The sequence below is a fragment of the Coregonus clupeaformis genome, chromosome 21, assembly GCF_020615455.1.
Source record: "Coregonus clupeaformis isolate EN_2021a chromosome 21, ASM2061545v1, whole genome shotgun sequence".
Classification (NCBI taxonomy): domain Eukaryota; kingdom Metazoa; phylum Chordata; class Actinopteri; order Salmoniformes; family Salmonidae; genus Coregonus; species Coregonus clupeaformis.
This window is the reverse complement of record NC_059212.1, coordinates 13,540,005-13,563,173: the sequence shown is the minus strand read 5'-3', so window position 1 is coordinate 13,563,173 and position 23,169 is coordinate 13,540,005. Positions and strand designations below refer to the sequence as shown.

General features: G+C 44.7%; 1 protein-coding gene across 1 annotated transcript in view; it reads right to left on the bottom strand.

The window, feature by feature from the left end:
• LOC121534948 (low-density lipoprotein receptor-related protein 8) overlaps positions 1-23,169 on the bottom strand; it is a 210,083-nt gene that overhangs the window by 46,953 nt on the left and 139,961 nt on the right. Inside the window, exons 5-7 of the mRNA XM_041841581.2 lie at positions 5,351-5,746; positions 816-938; positions 230-352 (exon numbers count right to left, since the gene is read on the bottom strand). Of these exons, the coding sequence (XP_041697515.1) occupies positions 230-352; positions 816-938; positions 5,351-5,746 (642 nt within the window). The remainder of the gene's footprint in view (positions 1-229; positions 353-815; positions 939-5,350; positions 5,747-23,169) is intronic.

Sequence of the window (23,169 nt, the reverse complement as noted above, 5' to 3'; positions counted from 1 at the left end):
AGAGTGCAAACTTGTGGTAATTATATTTGGCAGTCCCGGTCATGTACATAGGCTGACAGCAGCTAGCAAGGTACTGCTATGTGTCAGCCTTGCTGTATGGAGAAGAAGGTACATAAGTGTCCTATATCCGCCATCTTTGAGATGTTTGAATCCTTCGACTGTAATGTGATTTGTGGATTCAAAAAAACATATTTAAAATGTGTGTGTGCCCGTGTGTGCGCGTCCTTACCACACTCCTTCTTGGGCTCATCGGAGCGGTCCTTGCAGTCCTTGACGTTGTCACACACCTTAGTGCTGTCGATACACTCTCCGTTCTTACACAGGAACTTCAGGGGCCCCTCACACTTAGTGGCTGTTGCAGGAAGAGATGGGGAAATAGACAGGTAGCCAGGAAGACATACACAGAGAAGCAGTTAGACAGGTACAGACAGACAGACAAAAGGTCAGCCAGACATAAAACCTGCCAGTCAGGAAGTTGGCCAATCAGCCAGCCAGACAAACAGACACAAGCAGCCAGCCAGACAGATACATAAACAGACAGACAGAGACAGCCAAACAGACAGCCAGCCAGCCAGTCAAACAACCAGACAGACAACCAGCCAAGCAGACGGCCATCCAGACATCCAGCCCGAAATCCAGCCAGCCATCCAGCCACACACACACAGCCAGCCAGACATTGTCATCCATCCATCCAGCCAGCCACAGACAGACAGGTGACCGATATCCTGCCTCAAGATGGAGGCCAGAGCAGAGCCGAGTCCACCCCCCACAGTCGCCATTAATTCCCTAGCCCAGACATGAAACTGCCTTCCTACCGTTGACACAGCCTGCCTCGTCACTCTGGTCAGGACAGTCGTGGACCTTGTTACACTGTTTGGTGCCGTGGATACAGGCGCCGTCGCCACACTGGAATTCATCTGGGCGGCACGTCAGCAGAGCTGTAGCACATGGACACACAAACACACACACACACACACACACACAGGATGGAGAGAGAGTTGGATAAACATTGTAACTAGACTACAGGCTTAGAAGAGGAGATCTATAAACAATATACAGTGTTTCCCCTATATTCATTTATATCCATAATGAAAATGTATGCCCTCACTACTACTGTAAGTCGTGCTGGATAAGAGTGTCTGCTAAATGACGTAAATGTAAATTTAGCAGCGGCGGGATCTGATTAAGGCCCACTAATCTAGTGCTGCGCCACCACTAAAACACACTCTCATACAGAGACAGGACAGCGGCTGGGAATGCCTCTCCACATTATTGAATCATACTGTAGATACTGTACCAATAGTGGAATCAGGTAGCTCAGCAGGGTTATGCAACGCAACAACAGAGTTGTGGGTGGCAGTGTTTCTCCTACCATTGTTTAGTCTAGGCGCTCATTTGTCTTTAATTAAAAACGTTGGTTGAAGAGGACCTAGATATAGCGCCCCGCCTGGAAAATAATCTAGCTAGGGGAAACACTGAGTTGTGGGTTTGATTCTTGTCTGTCTGTCTGGCAACATACAGAGAATACAGTGCATACAGTTTACACATACAGTACACTGTACTACTACTGAATGTACTACAAGTAATATGTGTGCTACATCATAATACAATAACAGTGTAGCTTGAACTCGTTCTGATATGACTTCTTTTTGGATTATGTGTGTATTGTTATTGTATTGCTAGATATTGCTGCACTGTTGGAGCTTGAAACATAAGCATTTCGCTGCACCTGCGATAACATCTGCAAAACGGTGTACGCGACCAATAAACTCGCTGTGGCCAAAAGGGACACACGGAGACAAAACTGAAGATCTCATTATTATTCAAAAGCACGGGCCACATAATAATGAATAATATATACGTGTAAGTTACCAGTCACTTTGAATAACGCTATATGACCACCACACCAGTGATAGTGTGGTGGGCCAAAAGTGCCACAGAGACACAGTGATATGACGTTCTCCCCAGCCCTGGCTTTCTTGTCAAACCCAAGACCTCGATATTATTCAAGGGCTTTAAAACGCTCAAGGACATTAATGGGTTGCCTAGCAACTAGTGTTGGGCATAGCTGCGTGAAGTAGGGGAGCTGAGGGTCCTGCAGTGCCCCCTGTATTAGCGGACCGATATACAGTGGGGAGAACAAGTATTTGATACACTGCCGATTTTGCAGGTTTTCCTACTTACAAAGCATGTAGAGGTCTGTAATTTTTATCATAGGTACACTGTGAGAGACGGAATCTAAAACAAAAATCCCGAAAATCACATTGTATGATTTTTAAGTAATTCATTTACATTTTATTGCATGACGTAAGTATTTGATACATCAGAAAAGCAGAACTTAATATTTGGTACAGAAACCTTTGTTTGCAATTACAGAGATTATACATTTCCTGTAGGTCTTGACCAGGTTTGCACACACTGCAGCAGGGATTTTGGCCCACTCCTCCATACAGACCTTCTCCAGATCATTCAGGTTTCGGGGCTGTCGCTGGGCAATACAGACTTTCAGCTCCCTCCAAAGATTTTCTATTGGGTTCAGGTCTGGAGACTGGCTAGGCCACTCCAGGACCTTGAGATGCTTCTTACGGAGCCACTCCTTAGTTGCCCTGGCTGTGTGTTCCGGGTCGTTGTCATGCTGGAAGACCCAGCCACGACCCATCTTCAATGCTCTTACTGAGGGAAGGAGGTTGTTGGCCAAGATCTCGCGATACATGGCCCCATCCATCCTCCCCTCAATACGGTGCAGTCGTCCTGTCCCCTTTGCAGAAAAGCATCCCCAAAGAATGATGTTTCCACCTCCATGCTTCACGGTTGGGATGGTGTTCTTGGGGTTGTACTCATCCTTCTTCTTCCTCCAAACACGGCGAGTGGAGTTTAGACCAAAAAGTTCTATTTTTGTCTCATCAGACCACATGACCTTCTCCCATTCCTCCTCTGGATCATCCAGATGGTCATTGGCAAACTTCAGACGGGCCTGGACATGCGCTGGTTTGAGCAGGGGGACCTTGCGTGCGCTGCAGGATTTTAATCCATGACGGCGTAGTGTGTTACTAATGGTTTTCTTTGAGACTGTGGTCCCAGCTCTCTTCAGGTCATTGACCAGGTCCTGCCGTGTAGTTCTGGGCTGATCCCTCACCTTCCTCATGATCATTAATGCCCCACGAGGTGAGCTCTTGCATGGAGCCCCAGACCGAGGGTGATTGACCGTCATCTTGAACTTCTTCCATTTTCTAATAATTGCGCCAACAGTTGTTGCCTTCTCACCAAGCTGCTTGCTTATTGTCCTGTAGCCCATCCCAGCCTTGTGCAGGTCTACAATTTTATCCCTGATGTCCTTACACAGCTCTCTGGTCTTGGCCATTGTGGAGAAGTTGGAGTCTGTTTGATTGAGTGTGTGGACAGGTGTCTTTTATACAGGTAACGAGTTCAAACAGGTGCAGTTAATACAGGTAATGAGTGGAGAACAGGAGGGCTTCTTAAAGAACAACTAACAGGTCTGTGAGAGCCGTAATTCTTACTGGTTGGTAGGTGATCAAATACTTATGTCATGCAATAAAATGCAAATTAATTACTTAAAAATCATACAATGTGATTTTCGGGATTTTTGTGGGCACTAGATTTGAAATGATACCATGACTATGAGGTTAAAGTGCCGACTTTCAGCTTTAATTTGAGGGTATTTTAATCCATACTACAGCACTTTTTGTACATAGTCCCTTCGTTTTAGGGGAACAAAAGTATTGGGACAAATTCACTTAAATGTGTATTAAAGTAGTCAAAAGTTTCATATTCCTAGCACGCATTGATTACGTCAAGCTTGTGACTCCACAAACTTGTTGGATGCATTTGCTGTTTGTTTTGGTTGCATTTCAGATTCATTCGTGTCCTATAGAAATGAATGGTAAATCATGTATTGTGTTATTTTAGTGTCACTTTTATTGTAAATAAGAATAGAATATGTTTCTAAACACTTCTACATTAATGTGGATGCTACCATGATTACGGATAATCCTGAATGAATCGTTAATAATGATGAGTGAGAAAGTTACAGATGCACAAATATCATACCCCCCCCAAAGAAATTGCGAACCTCCCCCAATTTTGTAATCGTGAGAATTTAGCATATCTTGGGGGTATGATCTTTATGTGTCTATAACTTTCCTCTGTAACTTTCTCACTCATCATTATTAACGATTCATTCAGGACTATCCATAATTTGGTAATGCCTCCTTCTAGCTTGTTTCTGCTCACAAGTTCAGGAGTGGCTGAAAAATCACAACATTCCCTTAAAACGAACCCTACAAATAGCACTGTTGGGCGATTTGCAAAGCCATAGTCAATAAATTAATATAATAATACTCTTAGCAAAAATATTCATCTTTCATTTATAATCTGTGGATACTATTAGAAATGTTCAGAATTCATGCAAGACATCCCAAATATAAAGCACATGGAAATCAAGAGGGTGGTCTGCGGAGATCGATGGGATTGGCTGAGATTAGCTGAGGGCTGGGATTAAAAGGTCATGATCTAAAATCGAAAACACCATATATCATGTATACCATATATGAGTACCTTTTAATGTGTATATCAAACTATATTTCTGTCATGTAATACGTTGTATAAAAGTATAATGTATGTCAAATGTATGAATAATGTATATAAAATAGCTGTAAAAAAACACAAATGTAAAATAATGTTACTTTTGTCCCCCGAAAAGCGTGGCTGGGCCAATAATAATAACAATAAATAAACACAAATGTAAACACGTGACCGCCTGCTTGACAACGTCTTAGCCAGTTGCGCCACCGAAAAGGTGTCAATTCGACAGCGCAAGTGGAAACAGTTCAAGCTGGGGAGTGAGGTTACAGTTCCATTCAACTCTGTTACACGTGTCTGTGAAAGTAAGTGTATATGGGCTTTGCTCTGGATCTGAGTGATGTGTAAGTGTAGGTGTATGTACAGGTGCGTTCACACGCCGCTTAGCTTGAGGAGCGGCACAAAGAGGAGCCGTTGCTATGGTTACCCAAACAGGCAGAGCAGGGGGGGCCGGTGAGGAGCGGGAAACGGAGGAAGTTAGCGTGTTTCTGATTTCGGGTTCGGACAGGGCTTGAACGTCGGTCGCGGGTGTGGGTAAGGCTTAAATGTAATGCCCATGAAGGACTATACATAGAATGTAACATTGGTTGTGTGTTGTGTTTGTCTGTTAGCCCAGGGTTTAGAAATGCTTGTGTGAATATGGGATAAGTCTTAGGCTGGAGCAAAGGGATAGCCCGGGGCTAAGAATAATTCAGTGTAAAAAGGCCTAATATGTATCTAAGAGAGAGAAAAAACACTTCCATTCACTTACGACAATCCGCCTCGTCTGACTTATCCTTGCAGTCCGGATCCCCGTCACATTTCCACGCCAGCCTCACACACTCTCCGTTGGCGCACCGAAACTCCTCCACCGTACAGTTCACCCTGCGTCGCGGTTGCGACCCTTCACCCCCACAACGCTCCGGCCACTCGTCAGAGCCGTCGGGGCAGTCGGGGTCGCCGTCACAGCTCCACATGACGGGTACGCACTCTGAGGTGTTGCAGCGGAACTCGTGCGGACCGCAGGTGGTCGTTGGCGAGTTGCGGGAGGAGCATTTTAGTTCGTCAGAGCCGTCGTCGCAGTCGTCATCGCCATCGCACACGTAGATGGGTGCCAGGCACTTGCGGTTGGCGCACTGGAATTTGCTTTTCGGGCAGGACTTGACATCTAGGTGAGAAGAGGGGAGGGGGATAGGGAGAGAGAGAGAGGTCAGCTAGAGTGAGATAATCAACTGCTGATGGAGATATAAGACACACACCAAAACATAAATACCAAACACACACACCTCCGCTCCACGGTAGATCTCCATCTCTCCATTTTCTCTCTCTCTCTCACAGTCAAGTGTCAGACAATTACAGACATCCCATCGCTCCTACCATCTCTGGCTGTGTCCCAAATGACATCCTATTCCTTATGTAGTGCACTACTTTTAACCGGAGCCCTATGGGCCCTTGTCAAAAGTAGTGCAGTACATAGGGAAAACGGTGCCATTTGGGACACACATTTTTATCTCTGAAAACTCACTGAGAGCGGAGCTTTGATATTCATATAGACTACAGGGAGTTTCTCACTACAGCTGCTGTCGCCCTGGGCTTACTCTTTGGGGGGTTTAGGTCTGGGCTATGTTCATTAGGGCCCATCGTAGCAAAACTCTGTGCAACAGAAAATGAAAACGAGCCATTCTTATTGAACAAGGTCAGAAAATACCTCCCTGTTTCACTTCAGTTTGGATAATTTTTTCCCTATTCGTGCCTAATGAACACGACTCTGGGTTGCTATCTTAAGCATTCTGTTATGTGTGACAAATGACAGGGTAAAAAACAAAACAGCATGCAAATAAAATGTCATTCGTTAAATTTAGGATCTTACTGACTCATTTCCACCCACAGAGTTGAAACAGTGTGTGTGTGTGTGTTTGTGTGTATGTGCGTGTGCCCGCCCACTGGTACATCTGTAAATCACCGTTGTTTCCACGTTATTGCAATGGTACACAACTGGTACATTGTATCAATGTCGATAACAAATTGGATCTCCAAGTCATCGACCTACAGCATTTTTTAAATCTAGCCTTTAACCAAGCTTTTAAAGGCATGGCTTCAACGTTTAGTTAACCCCATATTGAATGAATGTTAATTCACAACTGTATCTCAACCATTAACACTAGAACTGCTAAAGCAGTCATTTTGACTGCTCATGAATTTATTTATTTTATTACTCAGCCATTTTTTTAAGTCATGCCCCACTCCGTCCTTTACTTTTCCTAAATAAGTCTATATAACACATCGCCATTGTTAGTATCTTAATATCACAAACAGAACTGGAGTTATAACCAGTTTTAGGAGGGCATGTCATTATTTGAATGGTTTTTCCCCATTGCCCCTCCTTCTCCCGACAGTAGGGCCTGCTCCGCTCCTTCTCCCAACATTGGAAGGTGCAGTGGCCAGTTGATAATCACCCTAATAATTGCCTCGAAACTGAACCTAAACTATACCGAAACTAATTTCACACATGCAACAACAGATTAAATAAATTAAGTAAAGTATGATGGGAAAGGGAGAGAATGGGTGAGTTGTTGAGCGAGGGGAAGCGAACAATGCATAATTATGTAATCACCAATTGTGAATGAAGAACAGAGGGCCATTCTATTGTATTGATCGATTCTAATCATAACCTCAAAATGGTATGTACCCTATATCAGTCCACCAAATCCAAGCAGTCTTATCAGTCTACTCTGGCCTACTTGGAGTAGGCTACACAGTGAGAGAGTCTGTAATGTACAATGGCAAGAAGACCAAGAGGAATGGATGCACATGCTGCGTTAGCGCTGCTACAAGATCTGAATGAAAAGGACTCAGATGGTGGGGAAGAATCATGACATCTGATTATTCTTCTCATTCTGAGCCTCAGCCTGAACCTACACCTCTGAGGCCTAAGCGCAAAAAAAGCTAGAACGGTACGCACTGAGCAGGTGCCAGCGCAACCACCAAATGAAATGAGAGATAGGAGAAGAGGAAGGGTCGGCGCCGATTCGGAAAAGATCCACATCGGGCAGCAGGTGAGAAATGTCACCATGGACAATTTCTTCACTTCACTGTCATTGGCGAACAAGTACTGCAAAGAAAACAAGCCTAGTCGGCACCATGAACAAAGTGAGACGGGAGAACCCTCCCTCTGCGCAAAATAAGGCACCTGCACAGCCGTCGTACTCCACAACGGTGCTAAAGAACGACAAGACGACACAAACACTATACCAATGCAAGGCAAGAAAGTATGTTTCTGTCATGAGCACCATGCATCCGACAGTTGACATCGACTGGGACACAATGAAGAGTTAACGGATCCTATTATGCACTACAAACAAACAAAAGGTATGTCAATATTACATAATAGATACACTTATGCAATGCATTATGCTCTTCTGTATAACACGTGTTGTTTTTCCTATGGGAAAAGAATCCTAATGTTTTCTACTATATTCTGTTCCATAGGTTGGGGAGGATGTTTTGGATCAGATGGCATGGCTGTACTCTGTGAAAGGAGACACCCGCTGCTGGCCTGTTGCTGTGTTCTACAACATGCCTGACTTGGGCTGCTATCAACGCAGTGCATCAACAACACCATGCCCAGGAGAGACGTCATCATGAGTCTGGCATACTGGCTACATGAGAGACATATGAGGGCCAAGGCAGCAGCAAAGATTCCATGCGAGCCAAATTGCGCATAGCTCCCAGGGAAAAGACAGTGACTGGTGGCCATCTGCACAAAGAACAGAACCCAAGACACCGGTGTCACCTGCAAGCGACGTGTTTGACAGCTAAATGAAATCCGACTGATGCCATTGTGTGAAAACAGACAATTTAAGCACGAGCTGACAATAATTGACTATTTTTGACTGCTGTCATATTGACACTTATATTCATTATAATACCCTTACTGCTTTTGTGCTGATTTTCACTATTTATCAAGCACACTTGGCGCTTATGATGTTTGGGCTACTGTTTTCATCATTTGACCGTGCGTTTTGACAACCATGCGTCTTTGTGGTTGGGGTATTTTGTAAAAAATAAAAAACGTTATAAAAAAGAAGCTGTTACCGTGTACCAACACATATGCTTTCTGTTTCATAGTTGTAACAAAGGCAATATAATGTATTGACCAGTTGAATTGGTGTTTTTTGTGTTTTTACATATAGCCTACAGTAACAAACTAATGAAAACGCTATTTTGTTATTTGAAATAAAAGAAAAATGATGTTACCTAACACCTTCATGAACACAACCAAACGATTATTTTAGCGATAGCATATACGAAATGTATTAATGACACTGTTAGAATGTTGCAGTCAGAATGACTGCTCTTTAGCTTGAAGGGGCGTCCCTCGAGGCCCAGCGGTTCTAGTGTTAGACATTGAAATGACATCTGTGCCCATTGGGTTAAGTCTGGTTAAGGGCCTACAAAACCATTAGCGGAGGAGCATAAAACAGAAGAATAGGCAACTACTTTATTATGCATTTATAGACAACCTTAGTGATACTGGCAAGAGATTTCATCAGGTTATTCCCACAAGCCAACTCAGATGTGCGAGTGCAGTTTTTTTTCCTCGCGCATTTATTGACTGAAAATCATTACAGTACATTACGTGCTTTTCCAGAGTAGGCTTACCAGACCATACCAGTAGCTAAAGAAGAGAGAATCAAAGAGAGACTTATATTCTAATCCCCACTTATTATCAAGCTGAATGCTGTAAATTAGCCTCGTCTGGCAGAATGTTGGAGCAGAGCATCACGATCATCCTGCTTATTATACCCATATGTCCAATTCACCATTACACACACATACACACACGCGCAGATACACACCCGCACACACACCCACCCACACTGCTTAATTAATTAATTTAGCTAAGGCCACAAATGAGGATTATCACATCCTAAACTATACCCGCTGCACCACTGATAGAAACAGAACATAAAATAATGTTTTTGGATTCGGCTGAGCTGTAGGCTTCATCTAATCTTCATCAATATTAAACCACAGTGTTCCATTTGAATCTGCCGTGTCTTATCAGTACAAACACACACGCGTGCGTGAGCACACACACACACACACAACCCACCATGCGCAACCTACCCCCACTTATCGACTAATCTGCAGTTAAATTATTAAGGAGACTCGATAAACATGCATGTTACACATGGGGAGGCCCATTAGTGAAATACATGAGCATTTCCTGCTACATCAGTAGAGACATTAATTTCAGTTGGGGCCTGTGGTAAAAGCATTTAAAGACTTCTGATAGACTTCACTTGGCTTTTGCCTACAGGCTCCGTGTAACTTTAATTCCTGTACATGTTCTTGACTTTGAAGGATGATGATCCAATCGGAACGTGACATCATCCCCAGCCAGCCAAACATGAAGGGCGTGGCTGTGGTGTGACACAGTTCTCTCTCTCTGATTGGACGAGGAGCCGCAGTGATGGGGGAGACGGTTGCCTCCATCCATCCATCCCCCTATCCCTACCCACATCAATCAATGTCACAAGGTTATGCGACGTTTGACTCTCACAGATAGTATTCATAGATACTACAACCCTAAGGACCATCGCCACACTATTATTCATAGAAATACTAACTCCCTAAGGACCATAGAGCACAGTGCTACCGTTCGAAGCCTCCATAGACCTTCTCTACAGGAAGGTCACGTTACATCCCCAATGGCAACCTATTTCCTTATGGGCCCTGTTCAAAACTAGTGCACTATATAGAGAATAGGATGCCATTTGCGACACACCCCACATCTCAGGCAGTTTAGACAGGCCGCCCTTCTCCACTGGGGAACGACTCAACAGATGACCTTTCTACTAATGCCACAGACACATTTACACAGCAAATAGTGTGATAATGGAGAGGGAGAAGAGGGGAGAGGAGGATGACAATGAAGGGGGAGATTGAGAGAGAAAGAGAGATAATAGACGAGAGGGGAGAGAGATAATACAAGAGAAAGAAGACAGGTGGGGGAGAGAAAGAGAGAGAGACAGAGAGACAGAGAGAGAGAGACAGAGACAGAGAGACAGAGAGAGAGAGAGAGAGAGAGAGAGAGAGAGAGAGAGAGAGAGAGAGAGAGAGAGAGAGAGAGAGAGAGAGAGAGAGAAAGAGAGAGAGTGAGAGACAGAGAGTGAGAGACAGAGAGTGAGAGACAGAGCGACAGAGAGAGAGAGAGAGAGAGAGAGAGAGAGAGACAGAGACAGAGACAGAGAGAGAGGATTTAGAATACATGAGAGGAAGAGAGAGGAAAGAGTGGAGGATTGTTTATTTCATAGTGATGTCAGTATTATTATGACCACATGTACAACTTGCTACCAGGAGTATGATGGATGGAGTGAGAGATAGAGGAGAGAGAAAGAGAGGAAATAGAGGGGGTTTTTCAGCCTCGTGATTTGTTGGGAGAGTCGTCTGTCTGAAGAGGACCCTCCCTGGAACAAGTCCGTCATAAATCCCACACCCTAATCACTGCTGTTGTCTGGGATTCGGAGACTATGTGACTGTGTACTGTAGGGTTGCAACAAAAAAAAACACGTTCCCAAAATTCCCCGGTTTCCCAGAAATCCTGGTTGATAAATTCCTGGTTCAAGATGGAATAAGCAGGAATTGGAACAAACTGTTAAAGTTACTAGAATTTTGCAACTGTACATTTATGTAACACGAAGTCAGATAAATTGGCTAAACTAACTCCTAGATACGATCTGGGACAATGCTAGAAGCAAACAGGATTGTTGAGATAAAAAAAGCATACTACATAAAAGGCAGAAAAGAGACATATCCCAGACATACTGTAGGTCCCTTATGACTGATCCCAGATCTGTTTGTGCTGTCTCGCCAAGTTACAATGACCTTAGGAGTACAGCACGAACAGATCTGGGACCAGACATAAGGGAACTTGTAAAACTTAAATTGTCTTTCGTTCCAGGAGCTTCACCAGTGGGACATACACTACATAACCAAAAAGGGGTCGTGGGAGAATTTCTCAAATCCTTATAAAAATAAATATATAGTCCCTTCAAATCAGACAGCCTGGCCCACCTGTGGTCACCTCAGACTCTTAGGTCAATATCAGCGACTGTTTGGGTGAAGAAATACTGAAAGCATCTCTTATCCCCGATATCCACGCGCGGTGGATACTGGTCGGGTGAGGTTGTGTTTCTCTAGCGGGAGGTAAGCTTGGCTTCTTATATAGTGTCGAGTAAAGCTTAAACCATGTATTTAGATTGTAGGTAGGTATTGTAGTTAGGTATTGTAGGTAGTTTATCTAGGTAGTTATTGTAGGTTATTGTAGGTCATTATTGTAGGTAAGTATTGTATTCGGCTGAGCCCGGTGAAGCACGAGGCTAGCTAGCTAGCGGGTAGCTACTGGTAACTATTAGCAACTGTGGATAGTTGTTTCCAATGTTATTTCCCACGTAAGAGTCCCTGTAATTATGCCAGCTACCTACCTACCATTCAGCTGTTTTTCTAACCTCATTATCTGAAGCGTTAACGTTAGGTAGTTAGTAGCTACTGTACTCGAAATGTAGCTAGCTTGTTGCTACCTGGATAGCTAACTAAACAATAGCTGGAACGACCTAGCTATAATATTTGGAGATGCTTTCTCTCTGTTGGGACAGACGCGAACTGGCTGAATCGATTCAGTGGCTAGCTTTGCACTTAACTGGCTAACAGTAGCTACTAAGGGTAAGTTATAACCTACATTTATTTTTGTTTTGTTTTTACATGCTGGTAACCAGAGTTGTTCAAGGGAATTCGGGACATGGGTGACTAGTTAACGTTAGCTTGGCTCTCTCTGTGTGTTTCGTGCCGTGGGAGGAGGGGTTGGTTTGTTGGCAGAGAGCAATGGCTAGCTAGTATGCTAACTATTCTAGCTAACTAACTGGCTGAATAAGTTGACAACGTACTCACTCAAACTGTCAAAACTAACCCAAAACTTTACACAACGTTAGACACGGACACGAATGATCTGTTTGGCGTGTTAACACACTGGTGGTTTGTTGTAACCGAGTATTGGTGCTAAACCGTGTTATTGGAGGCTGGCATGCTAGTTGGCTATGGCGTCATAGGATTCGGTGCCCTGGGCGGTTTTCACGGAAGAATACTGTACCAAGTTAGCTAGCTGAATAAACTAAGTTAGAGTCTATTCCTAGAAAACATTGAACCACTGTAGTTAACAACAATTATAATTTCTAAAGTGGAATTTGGGAGAGTTATATTTGAGTGTTTCAGTGAAACGTAAGTGAGGGAGGCCCTGCTCTCTCGCTATCCCAGTTTAGTTCATTTCATTCCGATCTCCTTTGCATTATTGTAGCCGTTTTCTGTAGCCTGTCAACTATGCGTCTGTCTATCACTGTTCTCTCCTCTCTGCACAGGCCATACAAACGCTTCACACCGCGTGGCTGCTGCCACTCTAATCTGGTGGTCCCTGCGCGCACGACCCATGTGGAGTTCCAGGTCTCCGGCAGCCTCTGGAACTGCCATTATGCAGCCAACAAGGCAGAGTTCATCTCAGCCTATGCTACCCTTCAGTCCCTCGACTTTTTGCCGCTGACGGAAACATGGATTACCACAGAAAACACTGCTACTCCTACTGCTCTACTGGTCAGCGCGGCGGTGGCACAGGAATCCTCATCTCTCCCAAGTGGACATTCTCTCTTTTTCCCCTGACCATTTTGTCTATCTCCTCATTTGAATTCCATGCTGTCACTGTCACTAGCCCATTCAAGCTTAACATCCTTGTCATTTATCGCCCTCCAGGTTCCCTTGGAGAGATCATCAATGAGCTTGACGCCTTGATAAGTTCCTTTCCTGAGGATGGCTCACCCCTCACAGTTCTGGGTGACTTTAACCTCCCTATGTCTGCCTTTGACTCATTTCTCTCTGCCTCCTTCTTTCCACTCCTTTCCTCTTTTGACCTCACCCTCTCACCGTCCCCCCACTACTCACAAGGCAGGCAATACGCTTGACCTCATCTTTACTAGATGCTGTTCTTCTACTAATCTCACTGCAACTCCCCTCCAAGTCTCCGACCACTACTTTGTATCCTTTTCTCTCTCGCTCTCCTCCAACACTACTCACTCTGCCCCTACTCAGATGGTAATGTGCCGTCGCAACCTTCGCTCTCTCTCTCTCCCGCTACTCTCTCCTCTTCCATCCTATCATCTCTTCCCTCTGCTAAATCCTTCTCCCTCCGATCTCCTGATTCTGCCTCCTCAACCCTCCTCTCCTCCCTTTCTGCATCTTTTGACTCTCTATGTCCCCTATCCTCCCGGCCGGCTCGGTCCTCCCCTCCTGCTCCGTGGCTTGACGACTCATTGCGAGCTCACAGAAGAGGGCTCCGGGCAGCCGAGCGGAAATGGAGGAAAACTAGACTCCCTGCGGACCTGTCATCTTTTCACTCCCTCCTCTCTACATTCTCTTCCTCTGTTTCTGCTGCTAAAGCCACTTTCTACCACTCTAAATTTCAAGCCTCTGCCTCTAACCCTAGGAAGCTCTTTGCCACCTTCTCCTCCCTGCTGAATCCTCCTCCTCCTCCCCTTCCCTCCTCCCTCTCTGTGGATGACTTGGTCAACCATTTTGAAAAGAAGGTTGACGACATCCGATCCTCATTTATTAAGTCAAATGACACCGCTGGTCCTGCTCACACTGCCCTACCATATGCTTTGACTTATTTCTCCCCTCTCTCTCCAGATGAAATCTTGCGACTTGTGACAGCCGGCCGCCCAACAACCTGCCCGCTTGACCCTATCCCCTCCTCTCTTCTCCAGACCATTTCAGGAGACCTTCTCCCTTACCTCACCTCGCTCATCAACTCATCCTTGACCGCTGGCCATGTCCCTTCCGTCTTCAAGAGAGCGAGAGTTGCACCCCTCCTCAAAAATCCTACACCCGATCCCTCCGATGTCAACAACTACAGACCAGTATCCCTTCTTTCTTTTCTCTCCAAAACTCTTGAGTGTGCCGTCTCTAGCCAACTCTCCTGCTATCTCTCTCAGAATGACCTTCTTTATCCAAACCAGTCAGGTTTCAAGACTGGTCATTCAACTGAGACTGCTCTTCTCTGTGTCACGGAGGCTCTCCGCACTGCTAAAGCTAACTCTCTCTCCTCTGCTTTTATCCTTCTAGACCTATCCGCTGCCTTTGATACTGTGAACCATCAGATCCTCCTCTCCACCCTCTCCGAGTTGGGCATCTTCGGCGCTGCTCACTCTTGGATTGCGTCCTACCTGACAGATCGCTCCTACCAGGTGGTGTGGCAAGAATCTGTCTCCGCACCATGTGCTCTCACCACTGGTGTCCCCCAGGGCTCAGTTCTAGGCCCTCTCCTATTCTCTCCATACACCAAGTCACTTGGCTCTGTCATATCCTCACATGGTCTCTCCTATCATTGCTACGCAGACGACACACAATTCATTTTCTCCTTTCCTCCTTCTGATAACCAGGTGGCGAATCGTATCTCTGCATGTCTGGCAGACATATCAGTGTGGATGTCGGATCACCACCTCAAGCTGAACCTCGGCAAGACAGAGCTGCTCTTTCTCCTGGGGAAGGTCTCGCCATCACGGTTGACAACTCCATTGTGTCCTCCTCCCAGAGTGCTAAGAACCTTGGTGTGACCCTGGACAACACCCTGTCGTTCTCTGCTAACATCAAAGTGGTGACCCGATCCTGCAGGTTCATGCTCTATAACATTCGCAGAGTACGACCCTACCTTACACAGAAAGTGGCAAAGGTCCTAATCCAGGCACTTGTCATCTCCCGTCTGGATTACTGCAACTCGCTGCTGGCTGGGCTCCCTGCCTGTGCCATTAAACCCCTACAACTTATCCAGAACGCGCAGCCCGTCTGGTGTTCAACCTTCCCAAGTTCTCTCATGTCACCCCGCTCCTCTGCACACTCCACTGGCTTCCAGTTGAGGCTCGCATCTACAACAAGACCATGGTGCTTGCCTACGGAGCTGTGAGGGGAACGGCACCTCCTTACCTTCAGGCTCTGATCAGACCCTATACCCAATCAATCAATCGAACGCTGCTGGCACCCGCCCACCCGAATAGAATCACTACTCTCGACGGGTATGACCTAGAGTATGTGGACAACTACAAATACCTAGGTGTCTGGTTAGACTGTAAACTCTCCTTCCAAACTCACATTGAGCATCTCCAATCCAAAGTTAAATCTAGAATCGGCTTCCTATTTCGCAACAAAGCCTCCTTCACTCATGCTGCCAAACATGCCCTCGTAAAACTGACTAATCCTACGATCCTTGACTTCGGCGATGTCATTTACAAAATAGCCTCCAACACTCTACTCAGCAAATTGGATGTAGTCTATTACAGTGCCATCCGTTTTGTCACCAAAGCCCCATATACTACCCACCACTGTGACCTGTACGCTCTTGTTGGCTGGTCCTCACTACATATTCGTCGCCAAACCCACTGGCTCCAGGCCATCTATAAATCACTGTTTGGCAAATCCCCGCCTTATCTTAGCTCATTGGTCACCATAGCAACACCCACCCGTAGTATGCGCTCCAGCAGGTATATCTCACTGGTCATCCCCAAAGCCAACACCTCCTTTGGCTGCCATTCCTTCCAGTTCTCTGATGCCAATGACTGGAACGAATTGCAAAAATCTCTGAAGCTGGAGACTCTTATCTCCCTCACTAACTTTAAGCATCAGTTGTCAGAGCACCTTACCGATCACTGCACCTGTACACAGCCCATCTGAAATTAGCCCACCCAACTACCTCATCCCCATATTGTTATTTATTTTCCTCATTTGCACCCCAGTATCTCTATTTGCACATCATCTCTTGCACATCTATCATTCCAGTGTTAATACTAATTGTAATTGTTTTGCACTATGGCCTATTTATTGCCTTACCTCCATAACTTGCTACATTTGCACACATTGTATATATATTTTCTGTTGTATTTTTGACTTTATGTTTTGTTTTACCCCATATGTAACTCTGTGTTGTTGTTTTTATCGCACTGCTTTGCTTTATCTTGGCCAGGTCGCAGTTGTAAATGAGAACTTGTTCTCAACTGGCTTACCTGGTTAAATAAAGGTGAAAAAAAAAAAAAAGAAAAAAAAAGAAAAACGAGGGCAGTACGTTCATCCACCTCTGGCCTGCTAGCTCCCCTACCTCTACGGAAGCACAGTTCCCGCTCAGCCCAGTCAAAGCTATTCGCTGCTCTGTCACCCCAATGGTGGAACAAGCTCCCCCACGACGCCAGGACAGCGGAGTAACTGACCACCTTCCGGAGACACTTGAAACCCAACCTCTTTAAGGAATACCTGTTATAGTATAAAGTAATCCTTCTTCCCCCACCCCCCCATAAAAAAAAGAAGAAAAAAAGTGGTTGTCCCACTGGCTATCATAAGTTGAATGCACCAATTTGTTGTAAGTCGCTCTGGATAAGAGCATCTGCTAAATGACGTAAATGTAAATATATAAAAAAATATATACAGTAGATACACTACATGACCAAAAGTATGTGGATACCTGCTCGTTGAACATCTCATTCCAAAATCATGGGCATTCATATGGAGTGAATATGGCATTGTCATACTGAAACAGGAAAGGGCCTTCCCCAAACTGTTGCCACAAAGTTGGAAGCACAGAATTGTCTAGAATGTAATTGTATGCTGTAGCGTTAAGATTTCCCTTCACTTGAACTAAGGGCCCTAGGCCAAACCATGAAAAACAGCCCCAAACCAAACTTTACAGTTGGCACTATGCATTGTGCCGGGTAGCGTTCTCCTGGCATCCGCCAAACCCAGATTCATCCGTCGGACTGCCAGATGGTGAAGCGTGATTCATCACTCCAGAACACGTTTCCACTGCTCCAGAGTTCAATTGTGGCAAGCTTTACACCACTCCAGCCGACGCTTGGCATTGCGCATGGTGATCTTAAGCTTGTGTGCAGCTGCTCGGTCATGGAAACCCATTTCATGAAGCTCTCGACGAACAGTTCTTGTGCTGACGTTGCTTCCAGAGGCAGTTTGGAACTCGGTAGTGAGTGTTGCAACCGAGGACAGACGATTTTTATGCACTATGCGCTTCAGTACTCGCCGGTCCTGTTCTGTGAGCTTGTGTGGCCTACCACGTTGCGGCTGAGCCGTTGTTGCTCCTAGATGTTTCCACATCACAATAACAGCACTTACAGTTGACCATGGCAGCTTTAGCAGGGCAAAAAATTAATAAAAAAGTGACTTGTTGGAAAGGTGGCATCCTATGATGGTGCCATGTTGAATGTCACTGAGCTTTTCAGTAGGGGCCATTCTACTGCCAATGTTTGTCTATGGATATTGCAAGGCTGTGTGCTTGATTTTATACACCTGTCAGAAACGGGTGTGGATGAAATAGCCGAATCCACTAATTTGAAGGGGTGTCCACATACTTCTGTATATATAGTATAGAGTCTGATGGTTAAATTTCACCATAGGGACATATTAGACTCGTAAGTGCATCTGACGCTATCTTAGCTAGTAAAACATGTATAAACTGCACAAACAAACAGATACACTCCCCTACGTGTTTATTTGGACAGTGAAGCTAATTTGTTTAATTTGGCTCTATATATTTTTTGATTTGCGATCAAATGTTTACATGAAGCGATAGCACAGAATGTCACCTTTTATTTAAGGGTATTTTCATACATATGTTTTACCGTTTAAAAATGAAAGCACTTCATAGTCCCCCCATTTGAAGGTGCCATAAGTATTTGGACAAATTCACTTATGGTTTATTACATTTTGTCAAACGTTGCGTATTTGGTCCGATATTCCTAGCACGCAATGACTACATCAAGCTTAAAAGTGACTCCAAAATAACAATACATGATTTACCATTCATTCTATTGGGCACAACATAATTCGAAACACAACCAAAACAAACTGCAAATGCATCCAACAGGTTTGTAGAGTCACACGCTTGATGTAGTCATTGCGTGCTAGGAATATGGGACCAAATACTAAACCTTTGACTAAATTGAATACACTATAAGTTAATTTGTCCAAATACTTATGACACCTTCCAATGGGGGGACTAAGTGCCTTAATTTCTAAACTGTAAAACAGATATGTATGAAAATACCATTAAAGAAAAGGTGATATTCTGTACTGTCGCCTTTAGGATTGGGATGATATACAGTATGATTAAATCGAATATCATGATATTTGACATTGGCGATATATCGTGAAGTGCCAGACAATATATCAAGATGTGTACCCCTGTAGCTCAGTTGGTAGAGCATGGCGCTTGCAATGCCAGGGTTGTGGGTTCGTTTCCCACGGGGGGCCAGTATGAAAAATGTATGCACTCACTAACTGTAAGTCGCTCTGGATAAGAGCGTCTGCTAAATGACTAAAATGTAAATGTGCAAAACTATGTAGAATATTGGCCTGTTGGAAACTACAACTCCCGACTACATCGCACAGTTAATTATTTAACTCTAGAGAAACTGTGTAATGTGGGCATTGAGCTCACAGAAAAACAAAAAACAAAATGGTCAATTAGTTGTTTAAAACCTTAAAAATTACAGACATTTCGGTTAATTGCTTGTCACTATGTCATACACACTCCCCTACTCCCCTACTCTAGTACCCAGAGATCCCATGCGACAGGTGTGTTCCTTGCTCCTGAGAGGACCTCAGAGCCTGTGTGTTTGAGTATAGTGCTGCACATTTACATTACTACAGATGACTGGAGAGAGGAGCTCAACTTTCTCTTTAGGGGACTGCTGCCTGCTTAATGTAATGTTAATCAGACAGAGGGAGAGAGAGAAAGAGAGAGAAAGAGAGAGAGAGAGAGGGAAAGAGAGAGGGAAAGAGAGAGGGAGAGAGAGAGAGAGAGAGAGAGAGAGAGAGAGAGAGAGAGAGAGAGAGAGAGAGAGAGAGAGAGATATGGAGGGCAGGATTCGACTTAATGCATAATTCAACATGTGGATGACTCAATTAGCGAAACTCCTTGACGCAATTTACTTTTTTAGGCTGCCTGGATGGAGTGCAGAGAGCTTTGCTAGGATTGGGACGGCTTCCAAGAAGGAGCACAACTGTCTTTAGGGTCCCAAGGCTCCAGACTCTGGCATGGAGGGCAAGGTTGTTGGAAGGTGTATGTTTATGTATGTGTGTGCATACTATTGTAGTTCTCTCTAAGCAGGATTAAACCATAGCCTGCCCACTGTGAGACATGTATTTTGGGGCCATGCTCGGTAAAGTAAACTCAAGTAAAACAAAACAAGCTTATGTTTATACTATTACAAATATATATTCTTACTGACCATGTGTCACCCAGAAAAAACTCCTAGAGTATGTTTGTGTGTATGCTGCTTGTGTATCTCTGTGTGTGTGTGTGTGTGTGTGTGTGTGTGTTTTAACACCTACACGTGTCCATGTAAAAGACAGACTTATAAAATAGACATTATTTGCGTTTTGAATCTATCACAGTTTGATCCTGTATCTTTCCAAAACAGTTGAGCGTCTCTGACCAACTCTCTCGTTATCTCTCTCAGAACGATCTTCTTGACCCTAACCAGTCAGGCTTCAAGAAGGGTCACTCAACCGAGACCGCTCTCCTCTGTGTCACGGAGGCTCTCCGCACTGCCAAAGCTGACTCTCTCTTCTCTGTTCTCATCCTCCTAGATCTATCCACTGCCTTCGACACTGTGAACCATCAGATCCTCCTCTCCACCCTCTCAGGGCTGGGCGTCTCAGGCTCTGCACACTCTTGGATTGCATCCTACCTGACCGGCCATTCCTACCAGGTGACGTGGAAAGGATCTGTGTCTACACCACATGCTCTCGTTACTGGTGTTCCCCAGGGCTCTGTTCTAGGCCCTCTCCTTTTCACTCTATACACCAAGTCACTCTGCTCCGTCATGTCCTCACATGGTCTCTCCTATCATTGATATACGGATGACACTCAACTACTTTTCTCCTTCCCCCTTCTGACACCCAGGTGGCGACACGCATCTCTGCGTGCCTGGCCACCACCTCAAGCTCAACAAGACAGAGCTGCTCTTCCTTCCAGGGAAGGTCTGCCTGCTTCAAGACCTCTCCATCACGGTTGAGAACTCCACGGTATCCCCCTCCCAGAGAGCAAAGAACCTTGGCTTGACCCTGGACAACAGCCTGTCATTGTCTGCAAACATCAAAGCTGTTGCAGGTTCATGCTCTACAACATCCGTAGAGTATGACCCTACCTCACACCGGAAGCGGCGCAGGTCCTAATCCAGGCACTTTTCATCTCCCGTCTGGACTACTGCAACTCTCTGTTGGTTGGGCTCCCCGCTTGTGCCATCAAACCCCTGCAACTTATCCAGAACGTCGCAGCTCGCCTGGTGTTCAACCTTCCCAAGTTCTCCCATGTCACCCCACTCCTCCGCACACTCCACTGGCTTCCAGTTGAAGCTCGCATCCACTACAACACCATGATGCTTGCCTACATAGCAGCAAGGGGAACTGCCCCGCCCTACCTTCAGGCTATGCTTAAACCCTACACCCCAACCCAAGCACTCCATTCTGTCACCTCTGGTCGCTTGGCCAGCCCACCCCTACGGGGAGTCAAGCGCTCGCTCAGCCCAGTCAAAGCTCTTCTCTGTCCTGGCACCCTAATGGTGGAACGAGCTTCCAAAAACAACTAAAAACCTACCTCTTCAAAGAGTATCTTAAATAAGACATCTAAATCTTATTCCCGACCCCCATAAAAAATAAAAAAATAAATTGCACTTGTCTTTTTCTACTAGCACTGACTTTGCTGATAACTTCCGTATTGAAGAAAGATGTACTTAATATGACTGATATTTGGTTGTCTCACCTAGCTATCTTAAGATGAATGCACTTACTGAATGTCACTTTGGATAAAAGGGTCTGCTAAATGACTAAAATGTAATGTAAATGTAATGTAAAATGTAACATTGACTCTGCACCGGTACCCCCCTGTATATAGCCTCCCTACTGTTATTTTTATTTTACTGCTGCTCTTTAGTTATTTGCTTTAATTTATTTTACTTAACACAACAACAACAACAAAAAAAAAATGCATTGTTGGTTAAGGGCTTGTAAGTAAGCATTTCACTGTAAAGTCTACACCTGTTGTATTCGGCGCATGTGGCAAATAACATTTGATCTAGCTGCTAACTGGCTGGCTGTGGGGGACGGCAGAATTTAAGGGCATGTATTATTATGTGCCAGTCATTGTCAATGCACCTTAATGCACCTTCTCCTGGAGAATACCAACACACAGATAGTGTGTTACAACTCCTTTGAAGTCAATTCTCCTGCCGCCTCTCTGAATGGCGAGTCAATCTAATTCAATTCAATTAAAACTTTATTGTCAGCCAGATGGAGTTGCATTATCAGAGCTGCCGGGGGTAAATCCATCCATTTAGCATCCCTCCAGGCACACACACACGTTTGTTTTACTATCCTTGTGGGGACCAAACAATTGATTCCTATTCAAAATCCTATTTTCCCTTACCCCTTACCCTAACTCCTAACCCTAAGCTTAAAATAATGTTCCCTGTTTTACTATCCTTGTGAGGGGTTTTGGTCCCCACAACGAAAAAATAAAATAAAAAACACAATTAAAGATATGAGGCCCTCGGACTTATTTAATTAGAGCTTTATAGCACAGTACGTCTACGACTGATGCAGGCAGGCAATCAATGATCATCTACCGCAGACCAGGTGCGTTGTCACTGTGGTGGTGGTATCATCATCTCCAGAATCATAAGGTTTTCCTGACCATGTGGTCAGATCAACATTGGAAGAACTTGGTCAGGAAAACTCAGGACCTTATTACAGTATTATACCACTGTAGTAACGGTAGAAATGATGCCTATTATTAAATCGAAGATCTAGCATCAGATTACCCGACCAGTAAAACTCCCAGGCCTAATATTACTGCATCCATATTCTGAAGTCCTTCCGTACTCAGTCCTCAGACGAAACTTGACTGCCAAGACTGAGAGGGACTTTTGTCTGAAAACTGACAACTGAGGGATTTTTGACAATAGAGTGAGATCCGTCTGACAACTGAGGGAAATCCTAATATGGATGCCATACTATATACTCTACAAGCCCAGCAGTGTTTGAGCTCTAGGGGATTTCCTAATATTGATACCATACCACATACTCTACAAGCCCAGTAGTGTTTCAGCTCCAAGGGAGGCAGTGGCCCCTGGCCTGAAGTCATCAGTGAGAAGCTTAGTCTGGAGGGGTCAATGGAGAATTTAGAATGAGAAAGGGATTAGAGCAGATCAATGGACCCGGGCTGACTACAGCTAAAACCCCTGACAAGTTAAGAAGGTATTACAGCGAAAGTCAATGGCCTCTCTTACTTGCCATTTTCAGTCAACCTTTAGCTCCTTTAACCAAAGCAGTGTTATGGGCAAAGTGGCATAGATGTATTTTACACAGACCTTGGTTCAAATACGGTTTAATTTAGCTTGATTGAGCTTGCCTGGCGCAATGGGACCAGTAGAACAGATGCAAAAGCACAAACCATGCCCATCTGGCTAAATAAAAAAACAAAGATTT